Below are 21,555 nucleotides of genomic sequence, written 5' to 3'. Positions count from 1 at the left end.
ACTTTAGCCAATAGGGCCTCCCGCTGCCGCCGCACCGCCAGAGCACGATTTCTGTTCTCATCCTGAAGCAAAGTTCTTAACCCAAGGTACTATTTCTGGGTTAGCAGAGTCTGTAACCTGAAGCGTATGTAACCTGAAGCGTATGTACCTCCTTTCCCCAGTTATTTCATGCACAACTGTGCATCTCCTTTTACATGAATCATTGGCAGCCGTCTGTCTCGAGAGACAATGGAGTGTTCCCTTGGAGGGTGAAGCCTCTCGCCTTTCCTGATGTGGTCCAAAGGAAAGCAGAGCAATAGGCTTGGCTGCAGAAGTTGCCAGAAGGATGTACAAGGCACCATCCAACTGTCTTAGGGGCTCCACTCTGGATTTGTGAAGGATTTATTTTCTTCTCCCAAAGATATCCCGAGAGGCAGTGGAGGTTTAGTATCAGTTTCCCTTCTCCTCGATGGGCTACTTTTCCAGGTTAGCGAGCCCCATCTGCTCCTCACCTTCATCTATCTACAGATTCCACAGAAACCGCCTTCTTGACTCTTGGTCTATTCTGCTCAATCCACCAGAGCCTGTCTTCTCATGCAGGGGAAGTCCCAAACTCACTGAAGTTTGAGACCCATCAGCTCGCCTGGTTTAGCCAGCCAGTCAAAGCTGCTTCCCGGGGTGTGTCTGCTGTCACATACTAGATAAAGGTAAAGGGACCCCTGACCATTAGGTCCAGTCATGGCCGACTCTGGGGTTGCGGCGCTCATCTTGCTTTATTGGCTGAGGGAGCCGGCGTACAGCTTCCGGGTCATGTGGCCAGCATGACTAAGCCGCTTCTGGCAAACCAGAGCAGCGCACGGAAACGCCGTTTACCTTCCTGCCAGAGCGGTACCTATTTATCTACTTGCACTTTAACATGCTTTCGAACTGCTAGGTTGGCAGGAGCAGGAACCGAGCAACGGGAGCTCACCCCGTCAAGGGGAATCGAACCGCCGACCTTCTGATCAGCAAGTCCTAGGCTCTGTGGTTTAACCCACAGCGCCACCTGCGTCCCTTTCGTCACATACTACCAGCTTCTAGAAGCCACAAGTGAGAGCTGAGTGCAGGGTGGGGACCAAAGCTGGACAAACTACTCCAGAAGGAACATAACCAGAGATACTCCTCCTCCCGTAACACCTCATACACCCTTTCAATATGAATAATGTCATCTTTACACCAGAAGGACATGGAAAAAAGGGGAACAATGCAGTCATCAACAACCTACTAAATATATAATAAAAACCTGCTACAGTCAAACCTTGGTTCTCGAACCTAATCCGTTCCGGAAGCCTGTTCGGCTTCCGAGATATTCGACAACTGAGGCATGGCTTCCGATTGGTTGCAAGAGCCTTCTGCACTCAAGGCGAAGCCGTGTTGGATGTTCGGCTTCCGAAAATAGTTTGAAAACTGGAACATTTACTTCCGGGTTTTCAGCATTCGGGAACCGAAACGTTCCAAAGCAGAGGCGTTCGAGAGCCAAGGTTTGACTGTACTATCAACCTATGGACAACTCAACACTTTCCCCCCAACACTGACTTTCTATTTTTTAAAAAAATCACATCCCAGAGTTCTCCAAGGTGAGCCAACTGCATAGTATTTTAATGTTGCTTATAAGATATTTATTCTCATTTCAATACCTTCTTACCTTGGAATATATTGTCTACGTTCTTATAGTCTCTAAGGAGGATAGTCTTGGGCGTATAAACTGTGATAAGATTTACAGCACAGTGGTACCTCGGGTTAAGTACTTAAGATAATGCACCAGTTTAGATAATGGGGCCTCCTGCTGCCGCCGCGCCGCCGGAGCACAATTTCTGTTCTCATCCTGAAGGAAAGTTCTTAATCTGAGGTACTATTTCTGGGTTAGCGGAGTCTGTAACCTGAAGTGTATGTAACCCGAGGTACCACTGTATGCTTCAACTCTCACAGAGCACAGTAAAAAAAAAAAAAGATAGCTATCGTTTTGCACACACAAAGCGGTCACGGATGTCAATGGAGGAAGTACTAGCATTGCAAGATGGTAGCATGTTAGCAAGTCAATTCCACAGTACCTTCTATCATTTTCATGCCTTGGGGGAGTTTACAGTGTCCAGCTTGCCCTACGACCCAGACCGGATACTGTTGATTCAGGCAAGAGTACAATTTTTTCAAGAATGCCCGGTAGTAGCCTGGTAAACCTGGATTACCTGGAGGAAAAGCAGAGAGGAAGGTCTATTAAAACTAAAGGTCATAAACTGAAACACAATGATCAAAAGACTGCAAAAGCCACATCATTGCTAATGAACCATTGGGACTTGAAGCCAACTCATGCATCGTCACCACATGCTGACCCCTTTGTACTTAATACAGTGGTACCTCGGTTTAAGAACATTCCGGGTTAAGAACGATTTGGATTACAAACTCCGCAAAACCAGAAATAGTGTCCCGGTTTGAGAAATTTACCTCAGTCTAAGAACGGAAACTGAATGGTGGAAGGGCACGGGCGGCGGGAGGCCTCATTAGGGAAAGCGCACCTCAGTTTAAGAACAGATTTGGTTTAAGAACGGACTTCCGGAACGGATTAAGTTCGTAAACCGAGGTACCACTGTACAGGTGTGTTCTCCTAAAAAAACTGGTGTGTTCTCCTAAAAAAATAAAAATTCATGCATCTTCTGAAGATTATTATTATTTCAATCGTATTTCTAGCACCAGAGAAAATATAAAGGTTTACATTGCCAAAGCTTTCCACATCATTTCACTCTTTACCATTAATTCTATAGGGCAGTATATTGAATATTCGCTCAGTTCCACCAGCAGTTAAACAGTGAAAGGAAGAAGTGTTTGCATAATCCTTGTTAAGTAGTCTTTAGATAATCCTGATAAGCTTTGTGTTCAATGATGCATGCAATTTATGGCACCTGAGAGGTTTTTTTTTTAAGGGTGTGTGTGGGTGAAATACTGTTGTCCTGGGGTAAATAGTCACCGCCTGAGATCTTCTTGAATTTTGGATTATCTTTTTTACTTCTTGCTTCGGAAAATGAGTTTCTAGTGTGACTAATTCTGTATAAACATCACTTTGATATTGGGTTGGGGGTGGAATTGTCAACTGGTGGCAATATCGGCTTTTTCAACTTGAATAAATCGTCATAAAGTTGTTGAAATTCAAATGAAATTTCTTGTCCAGTTCTGCTCAAATTTCTTTTAGAAAGGAAACAGCTAAGACCATATAAAAACAGGCACAATTGGACAGCAACTGCTTAGTCATATATATGTATTTTTGTGTGTGTTTGTGTATACACACACGCACACGCACACGCACACACACACACACACACAGTGTTCCCATCTGTAGTGCCACTGTTTAGCCATCCCTGCTGTGGAATCATAAATTGGTAAAGTTGGAAGGGACCATCAAGTCCAACCCCGGCCAATGCAGGAATCTTTTGCCCAAGTTGGGACTCAAACTCACAACCCTGATGTTAGAGGTATCGGTTGGTTGCTCGAGAACAATCAGGCAATATGATAAAAACCTTTAAAATCCAGAGCGCCTCTGTTCCATGTCTTGCTCATTCACTGGCAGAATCTGAGAGTGGGCGGTCCTTAAACCTTCCCCAGCAGAGTAGTTTCTTGACGGCCAGTCTGCGCCTCCCCTCTCTGCGCGGAAGCCCACTGCGCAAGGCAGGCTTGGGTAACGGGGGACCTCCCTCCTCCCCGCTTTGCTCAGGCAAGGTGTCCTGGCACCGCCTTGCCTCCTCCAACCCCTGCATCTCCTCTCCACTAGAGGCGTGGCTTCCTTCCTCCGCTGAGGAAGTGCTGCTTCCCACGATCTTTGGGGGCTCTCTGTAATCCATCCGGCTTTTCTCCTTTCGCCCCTGAGCCGATGGCAGTTCCCTGACACCTGAGATTAAGGGTCTCAGGCTCTACTGACCGAGCTATTCCTTAGAATTGCTACTGACCCTGAAAACCACTCCAAACAGACAATGCCAGCCGAGACCAAAAATAATGCTGTCAGAAAACTGAACGAGCCCATAATATATTGCTTATTGAATTACCAGACTGTTTATTGAGGTTGGACCAATGTTTTCCAGCGTTTCTGCTATGTATCTACAGCCAATATGTGAGCAAACCATCTTCAGAATTTGGCAGTGTGATATGCAAGCTAATCCCAAGCAAAGAAACTTCATTCTACGGTAGTTTGATCATCTGCGTAGGGATTTTTTTTGGAAAGGGATCAAAGTAATGCAATCTTATTTGTCCTGTTCTGCAGGACTAAAATCTAAGTCCACAGTTAAGAGCGCTGTGTGCAGAAGAAACTCTCAAATGTTTTGTTTCCTGTTAATATCCAACAAAAGAGTTTTCTTGCAATGGGCTAATTGCATCATCTCTCATTTAAGAAAAGACTTTTCGTCACTAACAAATTATGCCATTCACAGAGTCGTACAGTGTTCAAAGGGGCTGAAATACTGTACACCACAAACAATCACAGCCCTTCTGATACTAGAATAGCACCAACATTATACCTATATTTCAGATACAGGATGAGAGAACAGTGAGTTGTCCTAAGACAGCAGAGACAAGGTTCAGCTCTGGCAGCTCCTTGTTCAATTTCTTCACCACCATTCCACCTCGGAGAAGTTTTTAGTTCAATGGAAGGATATGCTCATTATGCCAGTTTTGAGAACATGGTTCTTCACAAGGTTAAATCAAGCCAGAACAGAAGCAGATCCCTTGACAGGCAGCCGTGATTTGCAGTGATCAGTAGTGATTTGCCACTTGGTGCCATAGGACAAGCTTCTTCCCTACTGCAAAGGGCAAAATGATATACCTAGTGATGACTTAACTGGAAGAGGGAATGGGGAAGAGGGACCCAAAACAACATTTTTGTAAAATGAATCTAAAGCAAGAATGAACACTTCTTGGAATGCCAGTCTCCTATGGGTTTAACGTGAAACAGACTAGATTTCCCAGGATTCTGGCACAAGAGGCATTGGGATCTAAACCACTGAGCCTCTTGGTCTTGCTGATTGAAAGGTCAGCAGTTTGAATCCCCGCAACGGGGTGAGCTCCCGTTGGTCTTTCCCCAGCTCCTGCCAACCTAGCAGTTCGAAAGCACACCAGTGCAAGTAGATAAATAGGTACTGCGGAAGCGGGAAGGTAAACAGCGTTTCCGTGCGCTCTGGTTTCCATCATGGTGTTCCGTTGCACCAGAAGCGGTTTAGTCAAGCTGGCCAAATGACCTGGAAAGCTGTCTGTGGACAAGTGCTGGCCCCCTCGGCACCTTTGACTGGACTTAACCGTCCAGGGATCCTTTACCTTTATCTTTTCTTTTACTGAAAATTCAAATAACGGTTGTCAGGAGCTATTGTGCTAAAACCAGCAAGGCAAAGTCCTGCTTTTTAAAAGTGTTACCTATTTGACCCCAAAACACACCTACAAAACTTTTGAGAGCAGAGCACTAGATTTTGAAAGCAGAAAGCTTTGTTTCATGTCCATGCAGAAATGCTACCCACTAGCTCAATGGACCACTGCCTTAGCCTAAATTCCTCCCTTCCTGTGTGCCAATCGAATGTGGAAGAACACTGAAATGGACAACACTTCCAATTTGGGTACATAAAGATTTCTGGAAGAGAGCGGCAAGGTTCAAAGAACTGCTCTTAAGTATAATCAGTAATAAACTACAACAAAATCACAGTTCGTTCAAGAACATATGCTGCAATTTACTATATCTCAAAATTAACCATAGATATATATTTTTTAATTCCGAGAACAGGCTCATCAAAACAATATAGAAAAAACATCCATGCTTATCTTTAAAACAGCACCATCTTCTGGTATACTTCTGTTTCCGTGCTACAGTCAGAAAGTACAATTGTTTTGTTTTCATAATTACGTTGTTTTTGGTTGGTAATAAATGCTGCTCGCAAAGCCTGAATAGCAAGACTTGTGAAAAGTAAACACACCAAATTCTAGCGTTAAGAAAGCTTCTGCCGCAATTTTTTTAAAAACAAAAGAAAACAGCAGCTGTTGGACCTTTCCCTCCCTACTGAAACTCCAGGGCCTTCTCACTGAAACAGTAACAACAATGACAACAACACAGTCGTACCTTGGAAGTCAAATGGAATCTGTTCCGGAAGTCCGTTCGACTGCCAAAACCAAAGCGCGGCTTCTGATTGGCTGCAGGAAGCTCCTGCAGCCAATTGGAAGCCCCGTCGGACGTTCAGCTTCCAAAAATAGTTCACAAACCGGAAGAGTCACTTCTGGGTTTGCGGTGTTCGGGAGCCAAAACTTTCGGGAACTAAGCTGTTGGACTTCCAAGGTACAACTGTATCTGAATAGAAAGAGAACAGATCTTTGCTGGCTCTCAAGAGCAAGTCTAGATTTTGGGTAGCCATTTGGGTGCCTTCCAGATGTTGCTAGACAAAGGCACTGTGGCTGGCTTTGTCTGAATCCGACTGCACTCTCCCTGAGGGAATAACAGAATTGTAGAGTTGGAAGGTACCCTGCGGGTTATCTAGTTCAACCTACTGCAATGCAGGAATATGCAGCTGTCCCATATGGGAATCGAACCTGCAACCTTGAGGAGCAGGTTCGCAGTTTGGAGGTTCTTTTGGGTCCAGCTCTGCCCATGGAAGCAGGTGACAGGTTTGACTGCTATAGGCAAGGAAAGCCTTGCCACGGTAGCTCACGTGTTGGTTATTTCAGGACTGGACAACTACAATGCACTCTGTGTGGGGCTCCCCTCACACTCGATCTGGAAGCAGCCATTAGTGCAGAATGTTGCAGCACAATTGCTGACAGGAGTGAGGTCTTTGCCACATATAACAGGTGCGCTCAGAGATCTGCATTAGCTGCCAATTTACTACGGTGTTACTATTAGTATATAAGGTCCTTAAAAAAGCAGTTTACTACAAGTTCGCCTTACTCCACATGTTTTTCGATTGGCGGAACTGGCACGGCTGTTTAGTGTGGCAGCACATTGAACTTTGAAACTCCCTGCCTATTGAGATCAAGCAGGCGTCTCGATCGTACGCTTTTGGGCGCCTGCCAAAAACCGTATTTCGGCAAGCCTACTCAGATGCTTAGGAAGCTGAGGTAATTTTAATGTGTTTTCGCATTTTAACCTTTGTATGTTTTGAAGTACCGTTGTCAATTTGTCTTGATTTAAAAAATACTACTTCTTTTGTGCTAAACCACTTTGAGGTTTCTTTCATAGAATCACAGAATTGTAGATTTGGAAGGGACCCCGAGGGTCATGCAGTCTAAACTCTTGTGGCGCAGGAATCAAGCGTTGTTTATCAGTGTTGTGAAATAAATCAATTGGGTTAAGAAGTAGAGTTTACCAACAAAGCCTTATGTAACCTGCAACTGTCATTTAAAGACACAAGACTTTATTACATGAAACATAAGCATTAAAGAAACAGAAACAAATTGAAGCATAGTGTTTATGATATCGTTTATAATGCAACAAATGAATAAGATCTTGCTACTTTTATTTAAATATAAAAGTATCTCTGACTGTATCAGTATCAAACGTTATTTCAGTCGCAGACCAGCATAAGATAAAACATACGGATAAACTGAACACATAAGACTTAAAACAGGTAAGGGATAAAAACTACTAATTAAAAGCTGATTATACTATACATAACTTAAAAAGATAAAAACACGGACAAATGGTTAAAAGTGGCTATAAGGGAGCCCTCTTTAGGGAAGTTTTTAATTTTTGATGTTTTATCGTGTTTTTAATATTCTGTTTTGCTTTTTTAAAAAATATTTTTATTAAAAGTTTCCAAAGTTTTTTATAACACAAAACAAAACAAAACCATACAACAAACAAAACAGACATAAAATACATGTATAATTTCAAGCCTTAATTTCTTATATATTACTTTCCCGACTTCCTCGTACCTCCCCTTTCTGTATTCCAACATCTAATTAATTGTTCAGCAAATCCTTCCCTTATTTTTAGCTTAATTTTAACCTTACTTTTTCTTTTTAGTTTATCCATTACCGCAAATAACCACATATTTTCTAATCCAGCGTCATTTTAACATTCATTACATGTTTTTAATATTCTGTTGGGAGCTGCCCAGAGTGTCTGAGGAAACCTAGCCAGATGGGCAGGATATAAATAATAAATTATTATTATCATTATTATTATTAGGAACGTAAAGGAGCACAGGTCTTGCATTTTGGGCCTTCAGTTTAGGCCTAGTTTGTGGTGCAAGTCATCCTTTGACAAACAGATCTCTGACTGGTTTTGTGCCACATCTACAATACCACAAGCTTATCCATTAAGCTTTCTATTAAGGTTTTTCAATTAAGCTATCAATGAAAGTCATTCCTTCCTCCCTTTTTAACTTGCTCAACACAACCGTACCCAAGTCTTCCTCCATCCAAGTCATAGCTTGGTTTAGTTCTCGGAATCCAGGAAATGCGCACAAAAAACAACAACCTCAAGTGTCAGAAAACATACCTGGAATAACTAGAAGCAAGGCTTTGGGAGCACTTTTACGTTTCCAGAGATCTTTCCAAGGCCCACACTTAATGACTTGCGTAGCCATTCCATAAACGTAGGTGAACTCTTCGTGCAGCGGAACTTCAGGTTCTGATTTCATGCTTGCGGCTGAAAACAATAAGAAAAAGCCTTGAAATGTATCTAGCTAGACATAAAATGCCCTACAACATGGGCTTTCTTGTAAGCAAAGGAAGAAGCGACTTGTTGCTCCTGTGTGGCCAGGCAACAACCACGGCAAGAGTTTCAACAAACGTTCATATATTTGAGACGTTCAGAGCAGCTGCCAAATGTTCCCTCCCATGCAATTGCTGCAATTAGTGCAGAATGCTGCAGCACAGTTGCTAACAGGAGTGAGGCAATTGCTATACACATAGGTGAGGCGTTCTCAAAGTAAAGGAAGGTTTGAACTCTGATTAATAAGAATACACACAGAGGCTTGAACCAGCAAGACTCTGGGAAGGATGCGTATAATAATCTCCCTCCCTCTACCCCTCGGCCCAGGTCGTTTTATTCACAAAAGAACTTTTTACAGGGTGTTCATAAGAACCAATCAGATTTCTTCTGAGCATTTCAACAAACCCTATTGGGGAAAAGTTAAACTACCAAAACCAATTAAGCACGCCTATTTCTGGGGTAAACAAAACAGTTCAAAAGAACAAAAGTGCAAGTAGATAAATAGGTACCGCTCCGGCGGGAAGGTAAATGGCGTTTCTACGACTGGACCTAACGGTCAGGGGTCCCTTTACCTTTACTAAACAAAACAGAACTACAAAAGGAGTGCCGTCTGGCAACCCCAGAGGTGATAAACAAGCAATATACATAATAAGAATGATGGCCAGGAGGACAGCGATCATTATCAGCTTCAGGTGAGATCTGTTTCGTGGCCCTAAGATTAACATCCTAAGATTAACATACCAGAAAAGCTACATCAAAAGAAGCTGCCCACTATCGTTGATGACCCAGGATGCCTGCCTGCAGTATGTGACTTGTCAAGACGGAGAAATGGAACAGGGATGCAGAGGTGTGGATTTATCAAGAATCATATCAAAATAGTTTAAACCCAGCCAACGCAATGCTTTCATTGCTGACACAGATGGCTTACTGTATATTTTGTTATAATTCCTCATAGCAATCCTACCTGATCACTACACATAGGTTTTTTTGCTTCAACAGTATTGCAACAGAACATGGCCGCAGATCATTAAATGACCCAGTTCATGAGCTATAAAATGATGAAACACTCAGGTTGTGTTTTCTGTGAACCACCCTGAGACCTATCTGCCCGATCTTTCAGAGGAGTGGGCAACACAAAGTGTTACCTTGCAAAAGCTCACTCCCATATCCGCAATCACTGATCAGGCCAATCCATCATGCAAGGGAAATTACAGGCTGTCCAGATGCAACAGTGGACACAGCAACAAATCTTGGCAAGGCAAAAGGCAGTGTGGGTGAGCAGCTCCCTTGTCTGAGAAATGGGTTAGTTGTCTACCCTGGATGGGACTGCATTCTCCCTGAAAGAGCAGGTTCGAAGGGGTATTGAAGTCTGTGGCCTAGGAACAGGGGAACATGGGCTGTCTAGAGTCCAAAGGATCAGGTGGAAAGGGTTTGAGGGCTACTTTTGGTGCCTGGGATTCCTCATTCCTGTTTTAAAGGAATAGAGTTTCCTTGCGAAGTACTAACGATATTAATACCTCAATGCACCAAGCCAGATTCTGAAAGCCAGAAGTCCCCAACAGCCCCTAGCCTTGAGGTCCCCCACCCCTGGCTTTCCTATTTATTTATTTATACTTTTCCAATTTCTACATTTCACTAATTTTATACATTTCACTAATTTTATACATTTCACTAATTTTACATTCATTTTGACAGTTCAAAAAACTTGACTTCCATCCCCCTTCTTTCTGCGGTTACTTAAATTTGTCTTTAATATCTTCTGGCATATCCAAATTAACCCAATTTGCTCATTTATTCATCTTTTTAAATATATATATACGAAAGCATATATATATATATATATATATACCCTTATAAAACTGCAGGTTGTTAAAAACATTGGCAGGATTATTGTACCTGTTTATAAGTTATCTATAAGTATTCAATAAATTTCCATTCATTCATATATATATATATATATATAGTTATCTTGGTTTCTTATTCTTCCGGTAGGTTTCGCCATTTCTGCATTTTCCATAAGTTTTTCTATCCATTCTTCCCTTTTGCTGGGACTTCTGCCTCTTTCCATTTGGGGACAAGTAACATTCTTGCCGCTGTAGTAGCAACTTCTGGGTTAATCCCCTGAGGTTCCTAAAACTGTGTGAAAACTATGCTAATAAACAACAAGAAGCAGCAGCAGCAAAGCCCATAAGAAAAAGGCAAAGAAGAACCTGTCCTGCTGAAGGAGAGTCCAAGGAAGGACTCTCCTTTCTTGGGGGTTTTTAAGCAGAGATTGGGTGGCCACCTGTCATGGATGCTTTAGCTGAGATTCCTGGATTGCAGGGGGTTGGACTAGATGACCCACAGGGTCCCTTCCAACTCTACCATTCTATGAATTGGGGGATGGGCGAGGGCTTGTTCCCCACCCCAGAGAGGCTATTTCTGGTCTGGCCCTTCACAACATTTGATGGATTACAGTGGTACCTCAGGTTACAGATGCTTCAGGTTACAGACTCCGCTAACCCAGAAATAGTACCTTGGGTTAAGAACTTTGCTTCAAGATGAGAACAGAAATTGTGCTCCGGCGGCGCGGCGGCAGCAGGAGACCCCATTAGAGAAAGTGGTACGTCAGGTTAAGAACAGTTTCAGGTTAAGAACGGACCGCCAGTACAAATTAAGTTCTTAACCAGAGGTATTGTATTTTAATATTTTGCTGGGAGCTGCCCAGAGTGGCTGGGGAAACCCAGCCAGATGGACGGGGTATAAATAATAATAACAACAATATTATATTATATTAATCATCATCATCATCATCATTTATTATTATTCTCAAAGCTACCAGCATGAGTCTGACCAAACTGTGGGAGGCAGTGGAAGACAGGAGTGCCTGGCGTGCTCTGGTCCATGGGGTCACGAAGAGTCGGACACGACTAAACAACATTATTATTATTATTATTGCTTTCCCCCACTGCGCAACAGAGAGAGAGAGAAAGCAAAGCGGCCAAGGGTCGGGGAGGAAACCTTCAGCAGCCGAAGCGAGCTCAGCGGTCAGGAAACCAAACACGTACCTTGCCCGGATCAGTCCCTCCGGGCGCTTTCCGCGGCTGACAGAACCAGACAGGGCAGCTGATGAGCAGGCCGGGCGGAAGCAGCGAAGCGGCCGGCCCAACTCCCCTACAGAGGTCGGAAGGAAGCTGCTCGTCGGCTCTTCCGCCAGGCTCGGAGAAAAGTGATAGGCGGGCTGCGGAGCCAATGCCGAGCCCACACCTCACGGACATCCCGCCCCCGCCGAGGTAAGCGGAACGCCCCGAGCTGGCTGCGCGCCGCTGGCGCTTCTTGGAGCCTTTGGCCAGCGGTGGGTTTTATCTCCACTGTGTTAGCGAGATCTGGGTTAGCTGGGCAGTTTCGCCATTCGCTTAAGCCCCTGTTTCCCGCGCTTGGGTCTCCAGCGGCCGTCGGACTACAACTCCCATCATCCCTAGCTAGCGGGACCAGCGGTCAGGGATGATGGGAGTTGTCGTCCGACGGCCGCTAGTGACCCAAGCGTGGGAAACACTGGCTTAAAACTGCTTAGAGGCGGAGGGTGGGAGCGAATCCCATTGAGAGGTTATTAATTAAGATGGCAAAGGTGTAGAATGGGGTCCCCCTTCCCAGTCCCTGCTGTGTTGAGGGCTATCAGGATTTTGCTATTTATTTTAACACCGCGTTGAAATAAATTCCAGTTAGGTCAATTTAGCTAAACCCCTGTTATAGGAAAAAAAAAAAAGGGGGGGGTGTTAACATTTACAGCCCAACTCTCCATTAAGGGATGCAGTGTCCCCTAAGTCCGTTATTGGTCAGAGAAAAAGAAGCCTTTTTTAAAATTACGTTTCCAAAATTTTTTCCACATGCCTTTCAATACATAATAGCCTCCCTTTTTACATCCCACTCCCTTTTCCATGGTGTTTGTGTTTCTCTCCCTTTGCTGCAGCCTATCTTCTATCTCTTAAACCTTAACAAAACCACTGTAACCTTTAATCTCTTTAATGCTCATAGTTCCAATCCTGCTCAAGTGTTCATCATTTAATATTTCTGTAAATATTCCGAAAAGGGTTTCCGTTCTTCCACGAAACCTTCAGCATTAGGTTTTCTTATTTTAGCTGTTAACTTTGCCAATTCTGCATAGTCCATCACCTTACCTATCCATTCTAGCAAGGAATATATTTTGTTTTCTTCTATTGCTACAGAGTTCCCCCGTGGCCACTTGCAAGAAGGTGAGGACCAGAACAAAGTGTGCAAGAACCTTTAAAGACTTTAGACGTCATCCAACCCCTTAACCAAAGACCACCCGAAAACATCATACATGCGTCACAGAAAGAGGCGGTCTACAACAGAAATTTGAGAGTATGGCTTCTCTCCTGTCTGTCAAGATACCTGATCATGTTTTACTGATTGCATTACCTGGGCAGTCTGGCCATTCTTTTGAGATCGTATATGCTGTACCTTAGTTATTGAATCCAGGTTACTGGGGCCGACTCCACAAAATATGCTCTTAAAACAGGATTTGAAGGATTTGGAAGTGAAATAACAATTGGGAAGACAGCCCTGTTTAGGGAAGTTTTTAATGTTTGATGTTTTATCATGTTTTTAATATTCTGTTGGGAGCTATCCAGAGTGGCTGGGGAAACCCAGCCAGATGGGCGGGGTATAAATAATAATATTTTCTTCTTCTTCTTCTTCTTCTCCAAGGTATTTCCTTCTGCAGAGGAAGTTGGAGTGCAAAGATGACTTTTGGGGGGTTATTCTGTGTGTGAAGTGTGTGTCTGCTATGTGTGCACCCTAAAATTTTTACAGCACCTCCAATTTAGGTGAAATTAACTCGTGTGTCTTTCTATGTGTGCAACCTACCTGCTCCTAAAGTAGGATAATGTTGCACATCTGATGACATGGCCTCTCAATTAAAGTCAAGAGTCCACCTGTGAGCTCAACTGAATTGCCTGTAGCAGGGCATGAAAAACAATAGCTGTTATTAACATTATTAAAATCCAATGTTAATTTGAAAACAAATTGCCAACCTGCTCATGTTAAAGTATTACAAGGGTGTCAAATGCAATAATAAAATCCTGCTAAAGCCCAACCAATTTCCAAATTTAAACTTAAAATATATAAAATATAATATAAAATATATAACCCACTCACAATAGCTCACGGGCCTTCCGAGACATCATTTCTCTAACCGCCTTTAGCTGCTACATTGTACTTGTCAGCAGAACTGTCCATAATCTTTAAATTGCTATGTAAATAACATTTTGGTCTCTATGAAGTTATATTGTTTTCAAATGCAGCAGTTCAAATTTTCATTTCCCATACCGTGAATGTGTCCCGTGTCATGCAAACACCCAGCAGGCAAATCTAGCAACAGTGGAAACAACTGCAAACTTGTAACCCCAGATATTATAGCGTCTTGGGGTTTTTTTATATAGCTAAAGAACCTACTTTTAAGTGTGTTCATTCAGCCCCACTGAATTCCTTCCTGAAACATTTATGTAGTGCTGCCAACACTCTCTATTCCTTCAAACCTCCCCTCAAAACTCACCTTTCCACGAAACCTTTGACTCAACTGCCTTAGGGCCGAACTGTAACCACACTATATTAAATGTGTGATTGCATTTAATATGTCTGTTTTGGTGCCGTTAAACAGCAGCCACGGGGAAGTCAATGTCGGGACCACAATGCAACGTAATAACCATTAGCACATCCGCTCTCTTTGGCAGCTTTGCAAGAAGACAAAAAGTGCCATGTTAAATATGATCACACATGCATTATATCATGTATTTTGACCTTCATTCCTTATCCCCAAGGGACCCGGGTGGCGCTGTGCTCTAAACCACTGAGCCTCTTGGGCTTGCCAATCAGAAGGTTGGCGGTTTGATTCTGAGTGACGGAGTGAGCTCCTGTTACTTGGTCCCTGTTCTTGCCCACCTAGCAGAAAGCACGCCGGTAGAAGTAGAGAAATAGCTACTGCTGCAGAGGGAAGGTAAATGGCATTTCTGTGTGCTCTGACTTCTGTTACAGTGTCCCGTTGCACCAGAAGTGGTTTAGTCATGCTGGCCACATGACCCGGAAAGCAGTCTGTGGACAAACGTCGGCTCCCTCAGCCTGAAAGCAAGATGAGCGCAGCACCCCGTGGTCACCTTTGACTGAACTTAACCGTCCAGGGGTCCTTAACATTTTTACTTTTACCTTATCCTCACCTGAGAGCCCAGCGTCTCCCTGGTAGCCACCCAAAGCAGGACCCAAGGAAGACAGCTGAAAATAAGCGAGGTCAGGGCAGGCAGGGTTTAATTTTTTACTCCTTAACTGGCTAAATCGATTCCCCTGAAAGCTGCTGCATTGGGAGCAGGGGTGCCAACTTGAATAAAATATTAGGAGGACCCAGATAAACCCTGCCCCGCATAATCGATCACAAGACGCGACACGTGCACACCATTTGAATGAAAATGCCTATCATTTTGGGGGGGGGGAGGGCGCACCCCCCTCAAACATTTAATTGGTGGGGGAGCAGAGGTATGTTTATGTAACAAGCCGCGCCTCCATACTAACCTTCCAGGCTCAAACTTCGCCATAATAAGTAACTGACTTTTGCCACAGTTGGAACGCAACTGGACTGAAGTAAGAAAACTAACCTCTTTCTTTAGGAATAAATGATGCCCCCCCCCACTCATAACAGAGGATTCTAACTGGGGATATGCCGTGCTGGTGTTGTGGAGCTAAACTTCACCTTGTGCTTTTCAACTGCTGACAGGTTTGCCATTGTAGTTGTTTATAAGAGTTTTATCGCCTGCCTTTTCTTCCAGACACATTCAAGTCCCCAAACTGTCTTCCCGGTATTGTTCTCTAGTCTAGGCAGGGCTGTGGAGTTCTTTGTTCCCAAGCTTTAATGCAACATCTGTCAAACGCAGAGCGGCAACAGGAATTTTCACATGAGACTAAAAGCATCTCTGAGGCTCACTTCTCCTACTTGTGAACACTGTTGATGTAGGACAGAAAGCAGAAGAGAGATATTTTTAAACTGCGCATGCATTCTGGCCAGGACACGTTTTATGTTGGCATTGCACATATGGGAAACTGGAAAGGAAAAGGCCATTTCAGTACCACGAGGAGGGGAAATGTGCTCCCAGGACCCCACCCCAATTCATCATGTACTTACCCCTGAGTAGTTGGGAATAACATTCCAGCCTTAGCTGTAATTCAAAGCGTCCTTCCTTGAAGTTGGCATCTGTCTGTCTTGAGAAACAATGGTGTTCACCTTGGGGTGTGGAGTCAAAATGCTGGAGAATCACAGCGCCTGCTGTGGCTGCAGAAACCATTGACTTGTAACTGCTGCCTCCTGCATTGTTTTTGCTGCATTAGCAACACCAAGGTTCTCAGGAAAGCAGTAAGTTTGGGACCAGTTTGGCTGCAGGAGTTGCTGTAAGGCTGGTGTGCAAGATGCCATCCAACTGCCTTAGGGAATCCATTTTGGGATTTGTGTAGGCTTTCCTCCTTAGCCTTTTCTTCTCCCAAAGATGTCCTGCAAGGCAGGTGGTACGGATTTCCCCCCAGGATTCACTCCCGAAGTCTTTCTCACAAATGAGTATGGCCACAAGGCAGCGGAGGTTTAGGATCAGAGTTTTGCTTCTCCTTCCTAGGTTGACGAGCCTCACCTGCCCTTCACTTCCATCTGCATCATCTGCAGAAAACGATTTCTTGACCATTGGATCCACTATTGGTCTCATCTGCTGAGTCCACCAGAGCCTGTCTTTGAACACAAGGGAAGTCCCTAACTCACCGAGGATTTGAGACCCATAGGCTGCCCTCACCTGGTTTAGCTGGCCATTTCCCAGGGTGCAGCCATTGTGATGTGCTGATAGCTACTAAGAGCCACAGGGGACAGCTAAGTGCATGGTGTATAGGATGTTAGGGGAGGGGTACTACCTCTGGTGGGGGACATGTCCTGCTCCTTCCTTGAAGTAAATCATATTGAAAGCAAAGCCACTTCTGCCCTGCAGAGGAGGGGGGATTACAGGCATCACGGCCCCACCACGCACGCGGTGGCTGGAGCCCAGCCCCCGAGCGATCAGGGGAATCCCCGGCCGTGTCATCCCCTGGCCAGCTAATCGGCTGGCTCTGGAGGCATGGCCTGCCTTATTTAATGCAGGCGCAGCCGGTGATCTCCCTCTTTTCCCGCCTATCAGCTGTTCTGTTTTCCCACCCTCCCGCCCTATAAGGTTTTCATTCTTTGACCTTGCTATGGACCTTGGTTGGTCGCCGTTGAGGGGCCTGGTAGGAATTTTTCCACTTGGCAAATTGGCACCAGCCACTTGGTTTTCGCCTAGCAAATTGTTACAACTTTCTTGGTATTAGCGGTTAGGCATTGGTATTGTTTTATAGATGGAAGAGGGGAGGAAACGCCATCACCTGTCCCGCATATTGAAGGGTAGTCCGATAAAGGATTCTCTGGGGGCGTGGCCCTGTCTAAAGCCTATGGAGGTGAGGGCCTAAGGCACGCCCCCTATCGGTGACCCTGGGGGAGTTCCTAGTTGATGTGCATCAGCAGGATTCCCCCTACTGGTGGTTAACCCTTCCCGGACTTCAAGCGGACGGGCTGAAGCCGGATATAGTCAGTTAGGACCAATGCCTAAGCCAATATCGCTCACCGCCTGTAACCAATAAAGTTGTGGCCTTATTTAGCCCATTAACCTTAATAATTGTGTCATGTGTCTTTATTTCCATTGGGGGGATGGGACGAGAACTCGCCACGCAATGGGTTTGCTTTTAATTAGATAGCTCAGTTGGTTAGAGCATGGTGTTGATCACATGACCAAGATACCAGGATTGATGCCTGTATGGAACAGCTGCATATTCCTACATTGCAGGTAGTTGGACTCTATGATCCTCCAGCTCTGTGACTCTATAATTTTATATTGCTTTGCCCAAATTGGATCTCTTCAGGTGTGAAGAACAACAGGGCTTTTATCAGAAGACAGGAGATCAACAGCGTTCACTTTTCTATGGCTGCAGCACTCTTGCATAGCTTGTTTTGCAGCTATCTATCCTCTCATTCTGCCATCAAGCTCCACATCACTTCTCAAGGTACAGCAGCCATGTGGAACACAGCATTAGACAAGAAATGAAACGAGACCAGCCTAATCTTCTTGATCAGCAACTCCTGCTGCATCAGCCCACTGGGATTTCTGCATGACTTCAGTGTCAGCAGGGCTCGATGTGAACATTTTCAATGCTCCGCTACCAATGAAGGCATGAGAAACATCAGTGTCCTAACAACCTGGCTTTGGGGTATTTTTTCTGGCAGCAAACCATCGGCACAGTGGCATACAGAACAGTTTCAGAAGTTTGCTGGTAGTATCTCAAAGCATCAAATCGACAGGAGATAGGTTATTCTGGCCAAAGATCTGGGGGCCAATAGGCTCTATGTGTTTGTAGTTTAGTAATGTAAATAATGCATTAATTGCTACAGCCTATACATTTAAGTCTATTTTTATAGTCCAGCTCAAAATACCTAATCCAAAAAAAGCAGAAGTGGCGTCCAAGCAAAATATAAAATTCCCTTTACATGTCAACAGTTGTGACAGAAAACTCCATCTGGGCACAGATGGCAGTCTCTTTGTTAATCTTGCCCCATGGATGTGTGGAAAATAAATTTAAAAGCAACTTGGGCAGGGGGAGAATCGAACATATGCAGTAAGAAACATGCAGAATGAGCTCGAACTGAGTAAATACATAATAAAATAGCAGCAGAGAGAAGCATTTGGTCTTCAAAGCATCCAGGGGCATAAAAAGTTATGTGGAGATTGCTGTTTAATTAACGCAGCTGCATGTGCTGGAACAACTCGTATATTAACTTTTCTGAATTTATACCAAAGAACTGCTGAACGAAACAAGACACTGCATGCTTTAGAAACAACGCCATGCTTCCAGCAGATTTGGGCTTTGGCCCTTCCTTCGGGGCACGGTTGATCTTTGTGCTTGATTTGAGGTGCGCTTGGGAAAAAGGTTGGGTATTGTTGTCTTCTCGGTTTAGGGAAGGGGTTGGCAAGGTTTACCTCGCCTGGGCCAGTTCACTTCAGCAGAGATCCCTCTGTGGGCTGGATTGCGAGCGAGCGGAAGCGCACGCAGTTACAATTTCCAGCATATGCGTCTGTGCAGACATGGTTTCCGGCATCTGTGTCTGCGCAGATGTGATTTCCGGCACCGCAAAAGTGAGTCGCTGTGCCGCACTGTGCTGGTTTAGCACAGCATGCAGGGACTTGCCGAGCGGGTGGCTCAGTTTGGGGGAGGCTCATGGGCTGGTTAAACGACCCCCATGGGCCGCTTGTGGCCCATGGGCCTTAGGTTGCCTACCCCTGGTTTAGGGTGACTCGAGTCAGCTCTGCACATTGTGAATGGCTGCTCACCCTTCTCAGGTGGGCGGCAGTTGCTTCACACCAGTCACTGTCCCCAGCAGCTGAAGCCCATGGATTGGCTGGCTGGTAAGGGAATTCCCCGGCTGGCAGAAGTACCAAGAGGGATTCCCTGCCAGAAAGTCAAGATAAAATGGGCCACTGGAGAGGCAGTGCCTTGTCTTCTGGCTGGGCACTGGCTGCAGTCTTGATGGAATCTCTTCCTAGAAGCCAAGCATGGGGCAGATGGGCCATAGAGCTTCTAGCGGCAGCCTTAGGATAGCCGCCTCAGTAGGTCAGCATTTTGGGGTAGGCCCACATTCCTTGGCATGGCCCTGAGGCAGTTTCACTCCTCCGGCAGATTTGGAAAAGTGCCAAAGATATATTATTAGTACCTTGGTTCCCAAACGGCTTGGCTCCCAAACAAATCGGCTCCCCAACGCCACAAACCCGGAAGTAAATGTTCCAGTTTGTGAACTTTTTTGGGAAGCTGAACATCCGACGCGGCTTCCACAGCTTCCGCATGAGTGAGGAAGCTCCTGTAGCCAATCAGAAGCTGCGCCTTGGTTTTCGAACAGTTTTGGGAGTCGAATGGACTCCTGGAATGGATTAAGTTTGAGAACCAAGGTCCACTGTACTGGACAATTGTTAGCTATTCGAGCCTGAATGGCCTTGAATAATATATTTGGAAACAAACAAAATGGAAAGTTTATTTGATGGAAGGATGCTGTCACTGTGTTGCACAGTGACAGCATCCTTCCATCAAATATGAAGAGTTCCATCAAATATGAAGAGTTCCATCAAATATGAAGAGTTCTGCAGGATCAAGCCAAAGGCTTCCTAGTTCAGCATAATGTTCTCTCACTGGCTAACCGGATGCCTATAGGAAGCCCATAAGCAGCAGGTGAGCTTAGAAACCCGGCGTTTGGTAGTTGCAATGGACTTCATTCATGCAGACATTTGAAAGTTATCTTGTAGGATTGAGGAAGACAAACATGCCAGCAATTATTACTAGTTTAGAATAGGGAGATGAGTGGGTTCGAGTCAACTTGCTTGCCTGGAGTGAACACAGAATATTATTAACTTCTCTGACTTTCCAGGAGAGGCTCATGGGAAGAAATTTGGCAGGTCATTGGGTTGCTGACAGCTGTACTGAAAAGAATTTCCTGCTTTAGATTTGGGAGATCTCCTGGAACTGCTTCCTTCAGTGAGCGGACGCATTGTTCAGGAGATGTGAAAGCAATGCAAAGGATAGCTGTGTTTATAACTCGGTATAGCTGGTTGATGGTTTCAAGAGAAGGGAGTGGGGGAATTGCGGCATGAGAGAATTTTTGAAAATTCAGGTTCGGGAATTAAGACACGTGGTATGCCCTATTTATTATACATTTTACTTTAAAAAATCAGATGTTTATAGACTTATAAATATAGCATCTATCATACTTATATCTGAACAGCTTTAGACGAATTGGTTATTATGTGCCAGATTACTCAGTGCTTGCTGCTATTATGTTAGCGCCATCTTGCATCCTCCCAGATGACACAGGTGGAGATCTGCTTTGGTCTGCTTTGCTGTATGTTCTCTCTTCTATGAGGAAGTTAGAAGTTTGTGATTGCATAGAGGAATTCTTAGTGTAAGCCAACCATAACCATCTAGGATTTCCTGGCATCTAGCTAGAGAGAGAGAGAGAGAGAGAGAGAGAGAGAGAAACACCATGTTGGTTTGGGGAAGAATACATCATTAAATATAATGGCTATAACAATATTCGGGGGAAAGTTTTGAGTATGTCTTAAACACAAGGTAGAAACAAACTTAAAACAGCATGTTCTGGTATGAAAGATGTTCAGTGAGTTCTCATGAACGTTTGTGATTATAAATGTATTTCATTAAGAGATCATTAGGACATTAAAAGCAATCCTTCCTAATCTATGCATGATCTAAATCTGGCAAGCAATGCAACCCAGACTTACTGCATAAATAAGGTAGCTTCCCTAGCCAAAAATGTGCTCAGATTTCACATGGTAGCATTTCAATTTTCAGCAATATCACAGATGAAATACAAACTTTGATTTTTAGAAAATATCCCTTTCTAGTCCCATTACATCTCCCAGAGTTTGATCTAGTGCAGTTGTTGTTTCTGGCTTTTATGCCTTTGAGATCAACTGCATGCATATTACTTTGAGTTTGAGGAGGTCTTTATGCATAAAGTGCAAAAGATTTTTAGCAGGCTCTCCAGAAGGGATGCTAGGATGTGCGTCGGTTGATTTGCAACTGGGCAGGGGGGAAGAAATCCTCTTGGTAAAGCGCTCTTTTGTTAACAGTGTGTGGGCATGTTTAAGAGCAGTTCTAAAGCCAAGATTATCTAAAAGATTAAGGTGGTATCTGATTGGATCATGAAGCTATTGGGAAAGATATCTGATCATTTGGGTTGCAATAATTATGAAACCCAGCTTTGCCTTTCGACATTG

General features: G+C 44.3%; 1 protein-coding gene across 1 annotated transcript in view; it reads right to left on the bottom strand.

The window, feature by feature from the left end:
- Window positions 1-11,872, bottom strand: part of LDAH (lipid droplet associated hydrolase) — a 98,211-nt gene extending 86,339 nt beyond the window's left edge. The window contains exons 1-3 of the mRNA XM_028722338.2: window positions 11,737-11,872; window positions 8,474-8,623; window positions 2,070-2,204 (exon numbers count right to left, since the gene is read on the bottom strand). Of these exons, the coding sequence (XP_028578171.2) occupies window positions 2,070-2,204; window positions 8,474-8,615 (277 nt within the window). The 5' untranslated portion in view covers window positions 8,616-8,623; window positions 11,737-11,872. The remainder of the gene's footprint in view (window positions 1-2,069; window positions 2,205-8,473; window positions 8,624-11,736) is intronic.
- Window positions 11,873-21,555: the final 9,683 nt, after the last annotated feature.

Source organism: Podarcis muralis, chromosome 3, assembly GCF_964188315.1.
Source record: "Podarcis muralis chromosome 3, rPodMur119.hap1.1, whole genome shotgun sequence".
Taxonomy (NCBI): Eukaryota; Metazoa; Chordata; class Lepidosauria; order Squamata; family Lacertidae; genus Podarcis; species Podarcis muralis.
The sequence above is the reverse complement of the archived record's forward strand: the minus strand, read 5'-3'. Positions and strand labels throughout refer to the sequence as shown.